This window comes from Thalassophryne amazonica, chromosome 5, assembly GCF_902500255.1.
Source record: "Thalassophryne amazonica chromosome 5, fThaAma1.1, whole genome shotgun sequence".
Taxonomy (NCBI): domain Eukaryota; kingdom Metazoa; phylum Chordata; class Actinopteri; order Batrachoidiformes; family Batrachoididae; genus Thalassophryne; species Thalassophryne amazonica.
In genome coordinates, this window is record NC_047107.1 from 98,124,776 (window position 1) to 98,144,403 (window position 19,628).

At 40.6% G+C, this 19,628-nt stretch overlaps 2 protein-coding genes across 4 annotated transcripts in view; one reads left to right on the forward strand and one right to left on the reverse strand.

The window, feature by feature from the left end:
- The window catches only part of gldc (glycine dehydrogenase (decarboxylating)), a 69,153-nt gene extending 61,868 nt beyond the window's left edge, over positions 1–7,285 (forward strand). Inside the window, exons 19-25 of the mRNA XM_034170947.1 lie at positions 102–214; positions 343–484; positions 3,675–3,786; positions 3,922–4,017; positions 4,214–4,386; positions 4,477–4,557; positions 6,382–7,285. Coding sequence (XP_034026838.1) covers positions 102–214; positions 343–484; positions 3,675–3,786; positions 3,922–4,017; positions 4,214–4,386; positions 4,477–4,557; positions 6,382–6,522 — 858 coding nt within the window. The 3' untranslated portion in view covers positions 6,523–7,285. The remainder of the gene's footprint in view (positions 1–101; positions 215–342; positions 485–3,674; positions 3,787–3,921; positions 4,018–4,213; positions 4,387–4,476; positions 4,558–6,381) is intronic.
- A 7,829-nt stretch (positions 7,286–15,114) lies between these two features.
- Positions 15,115–19,628, reverse strand: part of jak2b (Janus kinase 2b) — a 48,030-nt gene continuing 43,516 nt past the window's right edge. For 2 of the 3 annotated variants that reach the window (XM_034170960.1, XM_034170961.1), the window contains 3 exons: positions 19,062–19,179; positions 17,511–17,624; positions 15,682–15,790 (listed from right to left, as the gene is read on the reverse strand). In XM_034170960.1, the coding sequence (XP_034026851.1) occupies positions 15,686–15,790; positions 17,511–17,624; positions 19,062–19,179 (337 nt within the window). In that variant the 3' untranslated portion in view covers positions 15,682–15,685. Of the gene's footprint in view, positions 15,791–17,510; positions 17,625–19,061; positions 19,180–19,628 lie in introns of all 3 variants that reach the window. The other variant, XM_034170959.1, reaches the window with a different exon arrangement.

Here is a 19,628-nt window from a genome sequence, read left to right on the forward strand (position 1 = left end):
GTTTTAGTTTTGATTCTCCATAGAGTTTCATAAATAAGGTGCATTAATTTTTCACTGTGACTGTCAAGCAGCTTATTTTCTTTCCTTGTTTTATTGTCCAGGTTGGCCTGTGTCGCCCTGGCGATTATGGCTCTGACGTATCTCATCTCAACCTGCACAAAACCTTCTGCATCCCTCATGGTGGAGGGGGACCTGGAATGGGACCGATCGGAGTGTAAGTAAATACTACACGGCCTGTAATCGTAACCCTGATTAAAATCTGTTTTTAGTCCATTTGTGGATTTACAGTATGCACATAGGCTTTGATACTGATAGCACACTTTCCTGGCTTCCATTAATTAGGAAGGCTCACCTCGCCCCGTTCCTGCCTAGCCATCCGGTGGTTCCCATGCATTCAGTCGACACCAGCAGCTCACTGGGCACCATCAGTGCAGCCCCGTGGGGCTCCAGTGCCATCCTGCCCATCTCCTGGGCTTATATCAAGGTAAGCAGGGATCACATGCATAATGCTGTCAGCTGCTGAGTAAAATCCCACTTGTCTTCTCTTTGTGGATTATATAGTTCAGCATCAACACCTTCCTCCCCCATGGCCTCATGAGGAAACTGTTGAACCTTGGTCTACCTCATTCCACATGTCTTTGGATTAAGGACTTTCTGTCAGATTGCTCACAGAGAGTCAGGATTGGCCCCCACATATCCGCAGCTCTTACACTCGGCACCGGTTCTCCTCAAGGTTGCATGTTGAGCTCACTGCTTTTCAGTCCTCTACACCTGTGACTGCACCTCCATCCACACCAGCAACACCTTCATTAAATACGAGGTCTATTAGAAAAGTATCCGACCTTATTATTTTTTTCAAAAACCATATGGATTTGAATCACGTGTGATTACATCAGACATGCTTGAACCCTCGTGGGCATGCGAGAGTTTTTTCACGCCTGTCGGTTATGTCATTCGCCTGTGGGCAGTCTTTGAGTGAGGAGTGGCCCACCCTCTCGTCGTTTTTTCATTGTTTAGGAATGGCTCAGACTGCTGCTTTGTTTGATAAAAATTTTTTCAAAACTATAAGGCACAACTGAGTGGACACCATTCGATAAATTCAGGTGGTTTTCGGTAAAAATTTTAATGGCTGATGAGAGATTTTGGTTTGTAACTGTCACTTTAAGGACGGCCCACGGCGCCTGACGGCGATCTGCACTTCGAGGCGGCAGCGTCTCGCCGTTTCAAGTTGAAAACTTCCACATTTCAGGCTCTGTTGATCCAGGAAGTCGTCAGAGAACAGAGAACTTTCAGAAGAAGTCGGCATGAGGAGTTTATTCGGACATTCCATTGTTAACGGACATTTTGTAATGAAAGAACGTGCGGGCAGAGTTGCATGTCGGGCCGGACCCGACCGCGGGGGGTCGCGATAGGAAAAACACCTCCGTTGGAAACCTTAACAGACAAGCTGGAACATGCCCAAGCTGTTAAACAATTTCTCAGTTACTCACTTGTTGAAAGCCATCAAAAGCCGCCTGAATTTTACAAATGGTTTTCAACACGGAGGTGTTTTTCCTGTCGCGGCGCACACAGATTTGCCGAGTCGTCACGGAAACGACTCGGCATAAAGTCCTCATGCCGGCCTCTTCTGAATCTTCTCTGTTCTCTCACGACGTCCTGGGTGAATTAAGCCTTAAATTTGGATGTTTTCAGGTCGAAACAGGCCGACGATGGCGCCTGGAAGCGCTGCACGACGTCCCGCTGCGTGGGAAGTCCTTACACCGACAGAAACACCCCATAATCAGCCGTTAAACTTTTCACCAAAAACCAGCTTAATTTTTCGAATAGTGTCCACTCGGATATTCCTCACAGGTCCAGAAAAAATGTTGATAAAGCAACGCGCGCCGTCTCGAGCAGCGTGTGAAACAAAGGAGTTCAGCTGAGAGGGCGGGACCACATCTCACTCAAGGCCTGCCCACAGGGAAATGACGTCACCGACGCGTGAAAAAACTCAACGCATGCGCACGAGGGTTCAAGCATGATTGGTGTTATCGCACGTCATTCAAATCCATATAGTTAAAAAAAATAAATAAAAGGGTCGGTTTATTATCTAATAGACCACGTATGTGGATGACACCACAGTGGTAGGCTGTATCACTGGAGGAGATGAGTCCTACAGAAAATAACCTGCTCCTGAACACTTCCAAAACCAAGGAGCTGACCATAGACTTCAGGAGAAACAAAACAGACATTCAGCCCATTATCATTGGTGGGACCTGTGTGGAAAGGGTCAGGGATTTCTGTTACCTGGGAGTCCACATAGAGGAGAAACTGACCAGGGACAGGAACACCTGCACACATTTGGTAAAGAAGGCCCAGCAAAGACTCCACTTTCTGAGAATCCTCAGGAAAAATAACATAAGCCAGAGATTGCTTGTGGCTTTTTACTGCTCTACCATGGAGAGCAACCATGTACAAAGGCAGTATGCCTTTGTACATGGTTTGCCAGCTGCACAGTGGCAAACAGGAAAGCGCTCCAGAGGGTTACCAAAATGGCAGAGAAGATCACTGGGTGCCCTCTACCCACAATGGAGGACCTTTATGGCTCTTACTGTCTCCGGAGAGCCAACACCATTACAAAAGACTCATCCCACCCTGGACACTCTCTGTTTGAGCTGCTGCCATCAGGCAGACGGTAGAGAAGCATTAAAGCAAGTACAAATAGACTGAAAAACAGCTTCTAAGCAACTGCTATGAATACGCCTGGAACCAAATAGACATGTCACATGCCACCACACTTGAAATGAGTGCAATATTCATTATATGCAATATCCACTGCCACTGAAATATCCATTTTTTTACATACTTTTCTCTCTTTATATACAATCTCTTTTTTGCTACTACGTATGTATATACTGTATATATATATTTAATGTGCACTTTGAACACACCCCTTTCACTCTGTTAAATTTTATGTTTATTTTCTTCTCTTCCTTTGACCTTTTTATGTCTGCGTGTGGTTTACTTAGATTTATATTTGCACTGAAAGGCTTCCACCTTACCTTTCGCTGTACTGCTTACAATGGCAACAAAGAATCTGAATCTGAATGACTGCTAGGATAGGCTTTTTTTTACACCATCCAGAGAATATAAAAACAGAAATAAGATTTTCTCATTTCTGACAGTACTCGCACAGGAAAAAACAGGAAAACAGGAAAAACAATGTAATCTTACACTCATCATGTTTAATCAAAAATCACTTTACATATTGCTGTAATTTTTTTTTTTTTTTTTTTTTTACCAGAAGTAAAATTGCTTTATCCAAATCCTGTTAAAAACACACAATTCTGTGCCCGTCCTCACAACTGCAAAAACTTTGAAGGCCCAATTGTGACCAACTGGGCCATGATTGTGCTGTTTCCATAGAGGTGCAGAACCTGCAGGTGCAGTGAAAATGAGACCTCAGTGAGTATAAACATGACAGGAGGAAAACTACTTGGGTTTCAAAAGTCTCAAGTCTCAATTTTTGTGTCTGTGAGTGTCAATAATGAAAGGGGTTGGGGCAGATTAATAATGATTTTTTGTCCCACAGATGGAAGATTCCCCCCCCCCCCCCAAATGTTGTCCACCTTTGAATTTGTGTTCATTAATTTATCAGTGCAAAATCTCAACATAAACTCCTCTGTGGTGTTTAGATGATGGGATCCAAAGGCCTGGTTCATGCCACAGAAGTGGCCATCCTCAATGCCAACTATATGGCAAAAAGGCTGGAAGGCCAATACAAGGTCCTGTTCAGAGGCAAGAAAGGTAAGATGGCATTTTGTTGTCTTGGCCAACTTATAAAGGTGCATCTACAATTGCTCACTGCAGTCTGAAGGAGCTCCACTGTTTGGACCTGACCATGTTGAATTTGAGACATTCTTTTTGATGTGGTGTGAACAGGTTTTGTAGCCCACGAGTTCATTCTGGATTTGAGGCCTTTTAAGAAGACTGCAAATATTGAGGCTGTTGATGTGGCCAAGAGGCTTCAAGATTATGGTAACCTGAACATTTCAAATTTTCAAGATACAAATGCTATTTGTTATTTGTAAGCACGTCACACTGTGTAAAAAAAAAAAAAAAAAAAAAAAAGTGCTTTTAGCAAACATTGATGCATTTTCTTCCCCACTGTAAACAGTGAAAAAGACTTACAGACTATTACCCAATAAATGGTAATTGCGATTGTTGGTTCCAGGTTTCCACGCGCCCACCATGTCCTGGCCCGTTGCTGGAACACTGATGATTGAGCCCACAGAGTCAGAAGACAAAGCTGAACTGGATCGATTCTGTGACGCTTTGCTTGCCATACGACAGGAGATTGCCGAAATCGAGGAGGAGAGGATGGACTCCCGCATCAACCCTCTCAAGGTACACAATGGAATGATTAGTTTGAATGCGGTCAGGGCAAAAAAACGGGTACAGAGAGTGTTATGTCTTTGTTTTACATACTGTCTGCAGATGGCGCCACACTCTCTGGCATGCATCTCCTCCTCCAACTGGGACAGACCATACTCCAGGGAGTACGCGGCGTTCCCCCTGGTCAGTGTTTCACAGATTACACCCAACTTTAACATTTAAGAAAGTTGTCTTTGTGGACCTCTAGTGGCAACATGTGAAAATGACAATGGTAAAAAAAAGAAGTTTGGCACTAAGAGCTTCAACTCAGTCAAAACAATTTAAATGCAAGATCAGATAGGATTCCCCCGCCCCACTGGCTTCTACAGATTTATTTTAAGTATTGCATTTGCTGTCAATAAGAAATCCAAAGAGCCCTCATCAACAAACAATGACATCACTGGCTTAAAAAACAAAACAAACAAATAGATAAAAAAAATCTATTCGGGGTCACTCACTTTGGTATGTTGCTAAAAGAACAAAACAAAAAACAAAAAAGTCACACATTTGGGAACATCATAAACAACCGATGTGGTGAATAACAGAAAACAGTCTTCACAACAGTTGGCCAGATCAAGAAAACCCTGCAGGAGATAGATGTATCCATGCCACAGTCAACAATCAAGAGAAGACCTCAGAGTAAATATTCACAATAAAACTGAAAACACTGATTGACCTCAGAAATGTGGAGTAGAAATTGAGTCAGATGGAGAGCGGTGACTTCTACATTTTAACAATGCATGCCATGTCACTTTCTTCACACCATAGTACGCACTGAAAAACCCTCCATGGACACAGACTTATAAAGGGGCTCGGCCCGACTTTTTACCCCGCACTGGTCTTGACAGTGAAACAGAAATGCCTGGGCTGGCTGATTTCATAAACAACAGGGGCCGACGGTTATCTGCGCTTGTCACAATGCAGTGAGTGATCAGAGACACATGCACATTATCGAGACATCTTTGGAAACAATCAATAGAACATCACTCGGCAGGGGGGCCCTGCCAGGAAAACAGATGTGCGCCTTTGCTCATTAACATGTCAGATGGGGAGCACAGTGTAATCTTGAGTGGGATTTACGTTTGAACAGGTTTATTCTGGTGCGGCCCACCGGTGGCAGTCTGACATGGCGACTTATGTCCGAACAACACCTTGCGTGTGTGCTACAAAGGTCAATCAGTTTGATTCAAGACATATTGTAAAAGAAAAATGGCATTTTAAAAAGCTGCAATGCCTATGTTCCTCTGATTTGGATATAAGGGTGAGTCTTTAACTACGGGCACTATTGGCCTTGTAAATGTAATTTCCACCACACCATTGCCTTACAATATAAAGCGCCTTGGGGCAACTGTTTGTTGTGATTTGGCGCTATATACATGTGCTCTGATGTCACTGTTTATCTCCATAGAAACTACCCAAACAATCTTTCATACAAACTGTTTAAAGGGACATTACAGTGTTGTGGTGGAAATTACGGCAATAGTGTGGGACAACTACATTTTGTTTAAAAAAAATCACAACAGTTGTATGACATTGAATACCCCAATTATGTTTTGATTATTTTACTGATATTTTATTCAGAGATATTTTAAAACATTAGAAAAAATGTTTATCATTCATTTTTATCATTGAAGATCAAAAGTCTGGGTGTGGGAACAGCACAAAACGGCAATATTTGCATATAATGATGCTGAAAAAAGGTGAAAAAGTCATCATAGACTACTAGAACAAATTTCTTAACACACTTTCATTGTAAAGATAACTATAAAGGCGTGAAATTTCCCCTTTTTTCTGTTTTTCATACAGTATGATCAAAGGACATAATAAGTGCCCGTAGTCTAAGAATCACTCATAAACAGTACTGTGATTGCTTGTTTATTATTTTTTTAAACTCCATATAATCCCAAACATAGTGCATTTGAATTTTCCTGAATGCTTGGCAACACCATGTCCCATTTCTGTTTCCAGCCCTACATCAAACCTGAGACCAAATTCTGGCCGAGTATCTCCAGGATCGATGACATCTATGGCGATCAGAATCTTGTGTGCACCTGCCCACCTATGGAGGTGTACGAGTCTCCGTACGAGGAGAAGAGAGCCTCCTCATAGGTGTCTCACTCCTTCATCCTGCCTCAATTGCTAAACTGCACAGACTGGAATTAACATCACCTGTGTGCTCGGGAACATGTGAGGCCGCATGGGCTCAAAGCCATTCATGGCCAATTGTTTGTCAGATCTGGTGCAGGGGTGGTAAAGTGTGACACAAACTTTTTATATATATATATGTGTGTGTGTGTGTGTTTATACATAACAGGCATAATGTAAGTATAACGTAAGTAAGCCAAATCAAATGAGGAGGAATCTATTATGGACAGAACCCATCTCGACCTTTGCTGATGTGTGCAGTGTTGTGGAAAAGATTTTTTTGTCACAGCCCTGTACATATGAAGTTATACTTGTAAATTTTTTTTGGTTCTGTTTATCCTTCTTTACAACATTACTATTTGTTGAACTATTCGGCCAATCAGATGTTGAGTCTTCGAGCATGTGTTATTTCACAGTGGGACAACTTGAGCCCTCATAGTTCAGTAGATTAGGAAATTATTATTCATTTGTTTGCACTTATGGAACAAATCACCAAAATCTGGTTCCTGGTAGATTTTTTTTTTTTTTGGATGTTCTTTTCAATAAGATGGTGAAACCACTTGATCAGAGTAGCCTAACCCTGTCAAAATGACATTTCCCACAATGGGTGTTTGATAATTGACATTCTTCAAATATTTAGACCAAGTTATGTTTTAGCTACGTAAAGATGTATTTTCATGTATATTTTAATGTAACATGGATATTATAAACAGTACTTGACACTGAAGGTCTGAATATGAAATTTTCAAGATGGTCACCATTATTCTTGTAAAGTTATGTACTTTTGGCAGGATTTGAACCATAGCATTGATCTTGGTGTCCAAATGATTTTTGGCTAGCAGTTTTGATAAAAATAGACAACAAATCTTTCAAGTGTATCATCAGTGCTATTTGTAATGTAACAAAGTAGAAATATTTTGTTACTGTACTTAAATAGAATTTTGATGTCTTTGTACTTTACTTCATTATTTATATTTCTGGCAACTTTCACTTTTACTCCACTACATTCCCTCAGTAAAATGTACACTTTTATGCTGATACATTTCTCTTAAACGTCTTCGCTACTCGTTACTACAATATGAAAGTAGAAGAAATTTGATTGGGCAATGCCTGTTTGCAGAGGTGAAAGTATAAGCCGGAGCGCAGCACATACAGTCCTCTTCAGCCGGAGCGCAGCGCCTTTCACCGCTATAGCAACAAGTGCCGTGTTTGGCATAAAACACTTTTAAGACAAAAAAATAAATAAAATATGACAGGTTGAATCTGCACCCCCACTGAGGAACAGGAGACTGTGGAGGGTGAAAACATCTGCGCTTTGGACACCAAACACACGCACGCTGATACACACACATACACTGGAGTACAGTGCACGATCGGAGTAAACACACACGTAAGGGGAAAACTACCGACAAAACGAGCCGGCATGTCTGTTTCATTTTATTATAAATGTTCGCGGAGAAGCGCTGTGTAAAAGCGGCACCACATTTTGGATTTGAGAATGCAAAGAGCGCTGCATTGGTTGCTTTGCAGTGGTTGGTGATGGTGATGGTTTTTTTTTTTGTAACTTTTCCTTAAATTTGGCATAACTGTAGCTATAAATGACTCTTCTGTGTGATGCAGCCTGGTTGTTGTGTTTAATAGAAAAGTGTGTGTGGGTCTTCCAGGAAAAAGAACAGCACTCATCCAAATACCAACTGCTCTGCCAGAGGCGGATCCAGCCTTGAATAGGAGCTGAGGCCCCCTCCTGGTTTCTCCGGACACCGCAATGGATTTCTTTTCTATTGCCGTTTCTCTCCACTCGTTTTGGATTTTACTTTTACTCAGTACTTTTACTTAAAGTACATTTTATATGAGAAATTTACTTTTTATACTTAAGTACAGTAAATGTCAGATACTTTAAGACTTTTACTCAAGTAATATTTTTAAAGGGGACTTTAACTTTTACCAAAGTAATTTTATGATAAGATACTTGTACTTTCATTAAAGTTATCACTTTGAGGTACTTTATACAAGACTGGCTAAATTGAATTTTTTTTTCCCCAAAATGACTGCTTGACTTGTACATATACAGTACATAATATTGTGGTGCCCATAATTAAGCTGAGATGCTGGTAATGTTCTTTATTACCAAAAAAAGGCTGTGACCATTGAAAGAACAAACATGCTCGAAAATTACATTTATTATTATGATACATTGCACAAAGTATTACGGATAGTAAAAGGTCAGTGTTACATCTATAAAGTGGTATATCTGTTTTCACACATACCAAGCTTATGTAATACACATCTTCTAAACATACAAATAAACACCTTTAAACTTCAATCTTATCTTAAATGTTATTACAGGTACAGTGCTTCTGTTTCATGACATATCTGGACCAAAGAATGTCACCATCATAAAATATCATCTAACATAAAACCCATTGTTACAATCAACAACATAAGTCTGCACAAAACTAACAAGCTTTCCATGAGTAATTTTACTGTAAATTTTCTAGTAAGTGAAGAGAAGAGTGGAATGGAGAAAAAGAAAGCAGACACGCCTAAATGATGAGTTGAGATTCAGAGGGAGTAAAATGCAGGGATGGAGACAGAGCAGGCATTTGTGTTGTGGTGACCTTTCACAGGTATCAAGTCAGAATATTTGGTGACTGAAATCGAAAGAGCAGCGCTGACTGATACGATGGAGAATGTAAAAGATAATTTTTACAATCTTCTATTAAAACACAGCCAATAAAAAGCACCAGAGGGCTGATCCATACTCTGCATGCTCAATGCACCATGATATAAAAGTATAGTAAAAAGTATATGTTTTTGACTATGCATGACTTCAACATATGACTTGTGACTACACTAATGACTTGTTCACACTAATCAATCACATATTTGCTGATCAATATATGCTTTATATTATTCATCTAGTGGTTGATGAGATAAGGAAAAAAGAAGGCATTTTTTTGGACCATGTTTTTGTTAACCTTTGACCAAACTACTCCAAAATCTAATCACCTCTAAATATCTATCCTAGTAATCATATCACCAAATCTGATCCATCTGGGCATCTTGGTTGTTGAGATGTACATATTTTCATTTTTTTTTAATTTTCAGATGGCCATTTTGAAGAATGACATTTTTGACATGGTTATTGTGTTCGAATCAAGTGTTTCATCATCTTACTGAACCCCCCCCCCCCCCCAAAAAACCCCCCGCTAGAAACCAATTGTTAGTGATATGTTGCAAAAGTGCGCAATTTGTCCAATATTTTGGCTTAATCTACGAGGCTATCATGCATTTGTGAAACTCTGAGGTAGACATGGGGGACTGGGATCACATGCAGGGTCATCAGGTCTTTCCACTGGGCTAAAGGTACAAATTATACCCAACATTTTATGAAGGCTCCTGTACCTCCAGATTGAGGCAGAACAATAGCTTCCTCAAATTCCCCTTTCTCTTAATTATCAGGGGCCAGATGGATAAACCTTTGTTGAAGCAACACTAAAGGCTGTATCTTCATGGTCCTTAATGGTCTACTCTAATGCATGTAGTGCAAGTGTATTTACTCAGTTTTGCTGTTTAGAGGGTATGTAATCTCAGCGCAAAATATGGTACAGGGTGCAAAAGGGTTGTATTTCTTCTAGGGGTATGCATCTCTTCCTTATAAAATGAGCTGATACATATCTAGATTCATGGGCTACAGTACAGTTCAGCAAAGCTATAGAATGATTTAATTGTGTGATACAATTGTTTATTTACAGCTAGGCTATGTTTGATAAATTAGAAGCCAAAAGTTTGCTTACCTTTAAAATACATTTTCATAAAAAAACAACAAAACAGGACCTTCTTCAGGTTTTTACTACTGTGCTGTAGCACATTGGCACCACCTCTGCTCGACTTTTGTTCGCTACTGAGGACAGCACCACATACAATAGCAGAAAGTGCAGGATCGAAGGCCAGAAGAAGCAGTGAAGCAGTAAAACAGTGAAGTGAACAAAGTTGAAACGGTTACATTTAGCCTAATCCACTACACTAAAAAAACTGACATTGATTTCCCATCTAATAGAGGGGTGGCCAAGTTCTGTCCTCAAGAGCCACCTTCCTGACACTCTTAGTTGTCTCCCTGCTCCAACACACCTGAGTCCAATGAAAGACTCGTTAGCAAACTTTTAAGGAGCCTTTCATTGGATTCAGGTGTGTTGGAGCAGGGAGACAACTAAGAGTGTCAGGAAGGTGGCTCTTGAGGACAGAACTTGGCCACCCCTGATCTAATAAATATATGTAGCCCCAACTCAAGTAAAGTACACCCATGCAAGATAATTTAATTTAATTTAGTTGGGGCTACATATATTTATGAGATGGAAATTCTGCTCAAAACTGAATTGGTTCATCCAGACATGTTTTGTTTTTACCTCGCCGACAAATGTTCCCATCACCAATGTTGCGAGAGCCTTGCTCTGACGTTTGAAATTTTCCTAAAGTCTGAAGACACGGATGTAGTAGTGTAACAGCTTAATTGATTCATAACGCTAAAATCAAACCATCGACCAGTTCATCAGTTCAGTTACACCTCATGTGCATGTTTTAGAGTACAAGAAGAAATAATCCAGTGTCATTTATCATTCTGTTCACAGGTGTGCACTTTAAACCACGTTTTTGGTGCTTGATGGTAAAATTGTGCTAGTTCCCCCAGCACTGAACCTGACCACACCTCATTTTAACGCTATGGACTTATAAAAGTGGGAAATCTACTTGCTATTTAACCAACATGATCACAGGGATTGAAAATGACAACTGTGTTGGTTGTAGGCATAGAACACTTGCATCATCACTGTGTTGCTTTGTAAGTAAGTCCCTTCGGCTGCTCCCTTGTTTGCACTCGGGGTCGCCACAGCAAATCCAAGGTGGATCTGCATGTTGATTTGGCACAGGTTTTACACCAGATGCCCTTCCTGACGCAACTCCACATTACATGAAGAAATGTGGCAGGGGTGGGATTTGAACCCAGAACCTTCCGAACTAAAACCAAGCGCATTAACCACTTGGCCACCAGTTGCTTTGTGTCAGGTGTAAATAGGGGCCTCACATTCTATGCACAAATACCCCCCTTAAAAACAAAAACAAAAAAACAAAATGAGATTTATAAAGCCATAGATCTGTTGATCAATCTCAACTTGGACAGAGGTGGACATGATATCTTTGCAGGAGAACAAAGATCCAAGTGTATCGAGTTCTGGTGGTTCAGGTCTTAGGGTACTCTCACTGGGCTGCGACTGTTGGAAAGTAATTTGAGATGCAAAGTTGCCACTAAACGTGCGAATGAGCAACAAATTTGTAGTTGGTATCTCACTTAAGTGGTACAAAACAACACAGCGCAGGGCGTCCAAATGTCAACCGTATTTTGCATGGACTTGCAGCGAAGATGTCATACAGAGTGCCGCTTGAATGCCGCACAGCACTCTCGCGAATGTCGAGCACAGCGTTCACAGATGCAAGGATCTGATGATTTGCACACAAATGCTGAGTGGCACTCACGAATGTCTAAAGCCACTCGTGGCTGAAATGATGACACTTTTGTGCACAAAGTGTTTAGCACAGAGGTGTCCAAAGTATTCCAGAAAGGGCCGAGGGGGTGCAGGTTTTACTTGCAGCCGCTGACTTCACTGAGGAACTCATCCCACCTGCTCAAGGGGATGTTAATCAGTGAAACACTTGACCATGTGCACTTGCTGCAGTGTTGATACTGCAACATTTACTGTGCAAAGAACTGAATTATTTCTGTGTATGTGAGATACGTTTGTAGCTTATTCTGATCATCAATGTATTGAGCAATGTACAGGTGAAATTTCACATCATTTTAGACAAAAGTTGCACTGTCCAAGTTCTCCAATCGCGCAGCAGCACACAGCACTGTCAGAGTTGTCATAGGTGTATTGGTGGCTTCCCTCACAAGTAAGACAGATTTACCATATAGTATCATACATTTGTATTTAATGATAGATGTAAACATGTCCAAGACACATCCTTTGACTTTAAGGGAGGTGATGGTCTAGTGGTTAAGCGTTGGGCTTCAGACCAGAGGATCCTTGGTTCAAATCCCAGCCTGACCAGAAAGTCACTGAGGGCCCTTGGGCAAGGTCCTTAATCCCCTAGTTACTACCGGTGTGTAGTGAGCGCTATAAAACGTTATATACAGTAGTGTTCAGAATAATAGTGCGATGTGACTAAAGATTAATCCAGGTTTTGAGTATATTTCTTATTGTTACATGGGAAACAAGGTACCAGTAGATTCTGTAGATTCTCACAAATCCAGCAAGACCAAGCATTCATGATATGCACACTTAAGGCTATGAAATTGGGCTATTATTAAAAAAGTAAAGGGGGTGTTCACAATAATAGTAGCATCTGCTGTTGACGCTACAAACTCAAAACTATTATGTTCAAACTGCTTTTTTAGCAATCCTGTGAATCACTCAACTAGTATTTAGTTGTATAACCACAGTTTTTCATGATTTCTTCACATCTGCGAGGCTTTCATTTTGTTGGTTTGGAACCAAGATTTTGCTTGTTTACTAGTGTGCTTGAGGTCATTGTCTTGTTGAAACACCCATTTCAAGGGCATGTCCTCTTTAGCATAAGGCAACATGACCTCTTCAAGTATTTTGACATATCCAAACTGATCCATGATACCTGGTATGCGATATATAGGCCCAACACCATAGTAGGAGAAACATGCCCATATCATGATGCTTGCACCACCATGCACCACCACTGTGGCTTGAATTCAGAGTTTGGGGGTCTTCTCACAAACTGTCTGTGGCCCTTGGACCCAAAAAGAACAATTTTACTCTAATCAGTCCACAAAATATTCCTCCATTTCTCTTTAGGCCAGTTGATGTGTTCTTTGGCAAATTGTAACCTCTTCTGCACGTCTTTTATTTAACAGAGGGACTTTGCGGGGGATTCTTACAAATAAATTAGCTTCACACAGGCATCTTCTAACTGTCACAGCACTTACAGGTAACTCCAGACTGTCTTTGATCATCCTGGAGCTGATCAATGGGTGAGCCTGTGTCATTCTGGTTATTCTTCTATCCATTTTGATGGTTGTTTTCCGTTTTCTTCCACCTGTCTTTTTTTTTTTTTGTCCATTTTAAAACATTGGAGATCATTGTAGATGAACAGCCTATAATTTTTTGCACCTGCATATAAGTTTTCCCCTCTCCAATCAATTTTTTAGTCAAACTACGCTGTTCTTCTGAACAATGTCTTGAACGTCCCATTTTCCTCAGGCTTTCAGAGAAAAGCATGTTCAACAGGTGCTGGCTTCATCCTTAAATAAGGGACACCTCATTCACACCTGTTTGTTCCACAAAATTGACAAAATTGACTGAATGCCACACTACTATTATTGTGAACACCCCCTTTCCTACTTTTTTTTTTTTTTTTTTTTTTTACTAATAGCCCTATTTCAAAGAAATGATGGAATATTTTGTGGACTGAAGAGAGTAAAATTGTTCTTTTTGGGTCCAAGGGCCACAGTTAGTTTGTGAGACGACCCCCAAACTCTGAATTCAAGCCACAGTTCACAGTGAAGACAGTGAAGTATGGTGGTGCAAGCATCATGATATGGGCATGTTTCTCCTACTATGGTGTTGGGCCTATATAACACATACCAGGTATCATGGATCAGTTTGGATATGTCAGAATACTTGAAGAGGTCATGTTGCCTTATGCTAAAGAGGACATGCCCTTGAAATGGGCGTTTCAACAAGACAATGACCTCAAGCACACTAGTAAACAAGCAAAATCTTGGTTCCAAACCAACAAAATGAAAGCCTCGCAGATGTGAAGAAATCATGAAAAACTGTGGTTATACAACTAAATACTAGTTGTGTGATTCACAGGATTGCTAAAAAAGCAGTTTGAACATAATAGTTTTGAGTTTGTAGCGTCAACAGCAGATGCTACTATTATTGTGAACACCCCCTTTTCTTTTTTAAATAATAGCCCAATTTCATATCCTTAAGAGTGTGCATATCATGAATGCTTGGTCTTGTTGGATTTGTGAGAATCTACTGGTACCTTGTTTCCCATGTAACAATAAGAAATATACTCAAAACCTGGATTAATCTTTTTAGTCACATAGCACTACTATTATTCTGAACACTACTGTAAATGCAGTCCATTTACCACTGGGATGACTGTCAGATGAGCAGTAATTTAGACAGGCTACGATGAGGAGTATCACTTTTATTGTGATGGAGCATCAGCTACCAAATTGTGGCGACGTGTCACGTTTCTCTGGGCATGAACCAACATGTAGGTGTTTCAGTATTGAGGACCTAAGCGTCTGGGGGACAAGAGAGTCTATATATTTCATTTGACTGCGGCAGATAGATGATTACTGTCCACAGGCTTGGACAGACCGGTTGTGTGCCTGTGTGGTTGCCATCCAGGACCTGAGACGTTTCAGTAGTGTGGTGGAGACGCAATGCACCAGAGCCTGCTCCCAGACCTGACCTACAAACCAGTGGATCACAAACACTTTTCTCAACATTAGATATTGAGGTAATCTTTAATTTTCACAACAGCTTGTGACAGTGGGAACAAAATGAACTTATAAATCAACTTTATGCTTCATTTACATACATTTGTAGCTGAAACAGTATTCACTGTATTTAAATTTTTATAAAATTATAAAAAAGAATTATGTGGACATACCTATGTACAGAGCTATATGTATACACAAATTCACAGAAAACACTGCTTGTATTTGTCCATTTCTCTTTAAGGTGAAGGAAAAAATACTTTGGACAGCTAGACCTGCTAACATTTGCACCAACACAACACTGTCTTCACACACACGCATCCCGAAAACCTGATGATTCCTTGAACAAAAGCTTTTTATTCATAGAGTTCACAGTTTTAATGGCAGATGTGAACTGCTACAAAAAAGTGCCTTCCTGAAAGACACCTTAACACTAATTACTTTCCTGGTCCTAGAACCATTTTTTCCTACATGTTGATTTGCTACACAACACAATACTCCCATTTTGGGCTTTGTCCTTTTGAACTGACAGTGTAACAACATTAAGAGCGCCTGCTCAAGCACATTGAGAAATTTTCTTTCCTAAAACTCATTGTCTCTGAACAGGTCGATCTGCAGCGCCAGCTCCTTGAACGACGGACGCAAGCCCGGGTCATTGTTCCAGCACTCCTCCATGATTTCATGTATCTATGGGACAAAGCACAGAGAAGAACAGTGCAGTCCATCGTGTCAGCTACCCTGAGAGTGTTACATAGCTTTATTTTAAATGCCATCTAGCAGTGAGGTTTCAAACTGCAACCAAACGGCGCAGGTACAATCATGTGGTAAAATCTAGATTTAGCGGTGGCCAGCAAGGTCTGTGCGGTTAACAACACGGACTCTAACGTTTATCCTCCAGCCCACTTTATCGTATTGTTTATAAAAGACATCAGATTCGGATTACCAGTTCTGCAGACATCGCTGAGCCTCTGTGAAGGCTAAACAATGATAACAAAACTGGCTAGCTTTCTAACAACAGTGATCTGCACAGTTCGGCTAAGCAAAGCTAAGTTTTCCTTCAGCTGATTAGCTTTTCGGTTAACATTGAGAACAATTAACGGACTACTTAGCCTCCACTAAATTTAATTCCTGCAACTTTAAGTCAGCTAACATTTAAAAATAAAAAGCTTCACGGTATGCAGGGGTGGTAGCCAAGTGGTTAGTTCATTTGGTTTCAGTGCGGAAGGTTCCAGGTTCAAACCCCACCCCTGCCACATTTCTTCATGTAATGTGGAGTTATCTATAGTCATGGTGCTGCTCAGGGCACTTGTCTACAGTGTGCCAGAGTCCGTTTCGACTTTGTCATAACCACACGTTTGGTATAGGAGGGGCATGGTTCAGTTATTAGTTTGATTGCCATTTGAAGCCCAAACACTAGATGGCGCCAAACTGTCCATAAAGCCACTTTACCATTTTAAGGCACTATTACTGTCTGCCAAAAGAGCCTGTTTTATACTGAAGGGAGGCTCTTCTAAATTATGCTTTTTATGGAGCACATGCCACAGTCAGGGACACATTTCATAACAACTTCATAACAGTTAAAAAACAAACAAACAAACAAAAAAAAAAATCAGAAAGCTAAAATAAAGCTCACTTAAAAAAAAAAAAAAAAAACAGGGGCAGGACAGACTTGTTTTGGAAGTTCATACATCAGAGTTCATGGGGCAGCTGTTCTAGGAGTGTGTGTATATATATATATATATATATATATATATTTGAAAAAGCAACACAATAACTCATGGTAATAACTCCAGCAACCTCCATCACCGTTGTCTGAAGAAACTGCAATGTTCTTTTTAATCAACTTTGCACTACTCTTAGAATTTAGGTTGTGGCAGATTTTTAACTGCTGATGGCACACATGCATCTTGCATTATGATTTTTTGTCTTTAATATATATAATTAGTAACAATGAATATGACACAGATGAAAACATCAGAAAATCAAGCAATCTCTGTGCCCACTGTGGAATCCAGACAGATGTGACCAGTTAACATCCAACTTTTTTTTTTTTATTCAAACATTATTTAACAATTTACCATGACACAAAATCTTCAGCACAAACTGACAGAAAAAGTCGAAGAAGAATAGCAGTAATGTCACATGATAAAAGGTTGGAATTCTTCCATCTTCTATTTTATTTATTACAATAAATAAGCAAAGCAAAAGCCACAACGTATCATCTGCACTGCAAACACTGACACCACCAACGCACTCTGTTGGTCTTTTGAACAGGAGGCACAATGTTTGTAGCCACCCTCTGTGTTCCATTATTTACCTTTTCAAAAACAGCAAGAGAGCGCAATTTTTTACCGCAGATTACATATGTGGGCTTCTGTAAAAACAGTGAGAAGGTCCTGTGTGCTACCTCTGTAGGACAGCCCAGGGGTTGGGGCAGCCTGCTGCCTGAGCTGAGCAGCTTGATGAGGTGATACACAATCAGCTGCCCCTGCTTGTCAGTCCCCATCATGGACAGAAAAACCTGAAGAAGAAGAGCTCCGGTGAATGAGCTAGAAGCCATCAGCTGAACATAGGAATCTCCAAACTGGAGAGAACAGAAATAACGGCAGGCTGAAGTACGTCAGAACAACTTAACTGTCTTAGGGCCCTGTCCCACTGGCGTTTAGGAGGATCTGCGTATGGACTGCGCACAGAATTGGCCCATATTCGCCAAACATCCGCAATATCCGTGTAACATGCCTGTATGAATCGGCCGTCATCCGAACACGCCCTTGATCATCCGCAGAGGCACGCATGTCCACAGCCAGGATTTTTGAGTAGCTCAAAAATTTGGATGCGTATAACATCCGCCTTACATACTCCATACATACACAATACATACTCACTCTATGCGCTGTATATCTGCCGTTAACCACTGATATCTGCAACTGATAGGACAGTGTGTAAAACAGATGTATATCATGCCCATCATGACCACATCACAAACTAAAATAAGTTGTAGCGAATGCATACAGATTGGCCACAAATAAAGAGTTTTTATTACATCTGCTTTGCAGCTGATTTGCAGACAATCTGTGAATGTATAACAAACACGACATGTAAACCCAAAGTACTATATGTGGCAGAAAGCGACATACCTGCCAGTCAGTGCCGGTCCGGCTGTGTAAATCCACAAAGACGTAATTGCTGCTGCAATCCAGGACTTTTATTTAACACCAACAAAAGGAAGAGTTGCTGTTTACCCACAACTCATGCTGAAGTCTGTTTTCTGTGACACTCTCAAAAAAAACAAAAAAAAAAACAAAAAAAAAAAAAAACACCGTCTCACACCCCAAGCGGCTTCCCCCCTCCCGCTCCACAAACTCATTAACAGTTAACCCTCGCATGACAACAAGAACAACTCTGTGATCAACTTGTCCAAGTCCAGCAAATGCTCCAGAGGCTGTATTGTTGGTGTGAATAGTGATGCCGACAGCTCGAGTACGCTTCTTGTATGACCGCAATGCAGATGCCGTGCACGCGCAACATATGCGCGATGCATTCATAATACACCCGTAATACTGCCGTGATAATCTCAATGTGTCGGATCAGTTTCCTCACTACATGCGTTATATAACCGTGATTGTTCATCATATATTCGCTATATATTATTAATATATCCGTAATTCATACTGGGACATCTGTCATTTTTGGCCATTTTTGTTGCGGACGACAACGAACGCCCGCAATTTGTACACTCAATTCATGCGCAATTAATCCTCTCCCCAGTGGGACAGGGCCCTTAAGTGCCGCAAAAAAAAAAAAAAAAAAAAAAAATCTTATGTTTTGCCACAACCACCTATTTGGAACAGTAAATTATTTTGGAGACTTGCACTTCCCTTATAGTTTTCTATATTCTTAAACAGTGAACACAAACTGATGAGACATTTTGTGTGTGTGTGTGTGTGTTCTGACTTACTGTAGGTGGACTGCGGTTCTTGTCACTGTGGGTAAAAAGTTCATAGAGCACCACGCCAAAGCTCCAGACATCAGACGCCACAGAAAACTTACTCATGGTCAGGGACTCTGGGGCATACCTACAAAAACAAGCACACTGTGTGACAGTCTCCCTCACATCACACAAAGACAACAGCATCACTGGGTCAAAGAAGCGAGTTGTGATGAAAACAAAGTTTTAGAGCTGAGGGTGATGTGCTAATTACTGCTGCGTACAAAAAAAACAAGCAACAGTGGCCTCTAGTGGCCACCAGGACCCCTGTACCTGATTCCATCAATCTTATGCACTACCCTGCTAATTGCAGTGAGTGTGTGTGTGTGTGTGTACACACTGGGGATCTGCACTCTGCCATAGTATTTGCATTAGTTATATATATATATATATATATATATATATATATATATATATATATATATATATATATATATATATATATATATATATATATATGTTAATAAATTTTTCATGTCAAAGATCTGAATTATTTTCCTTCACATGCATCATCAGACAGGCTACTACTTTGTAGTT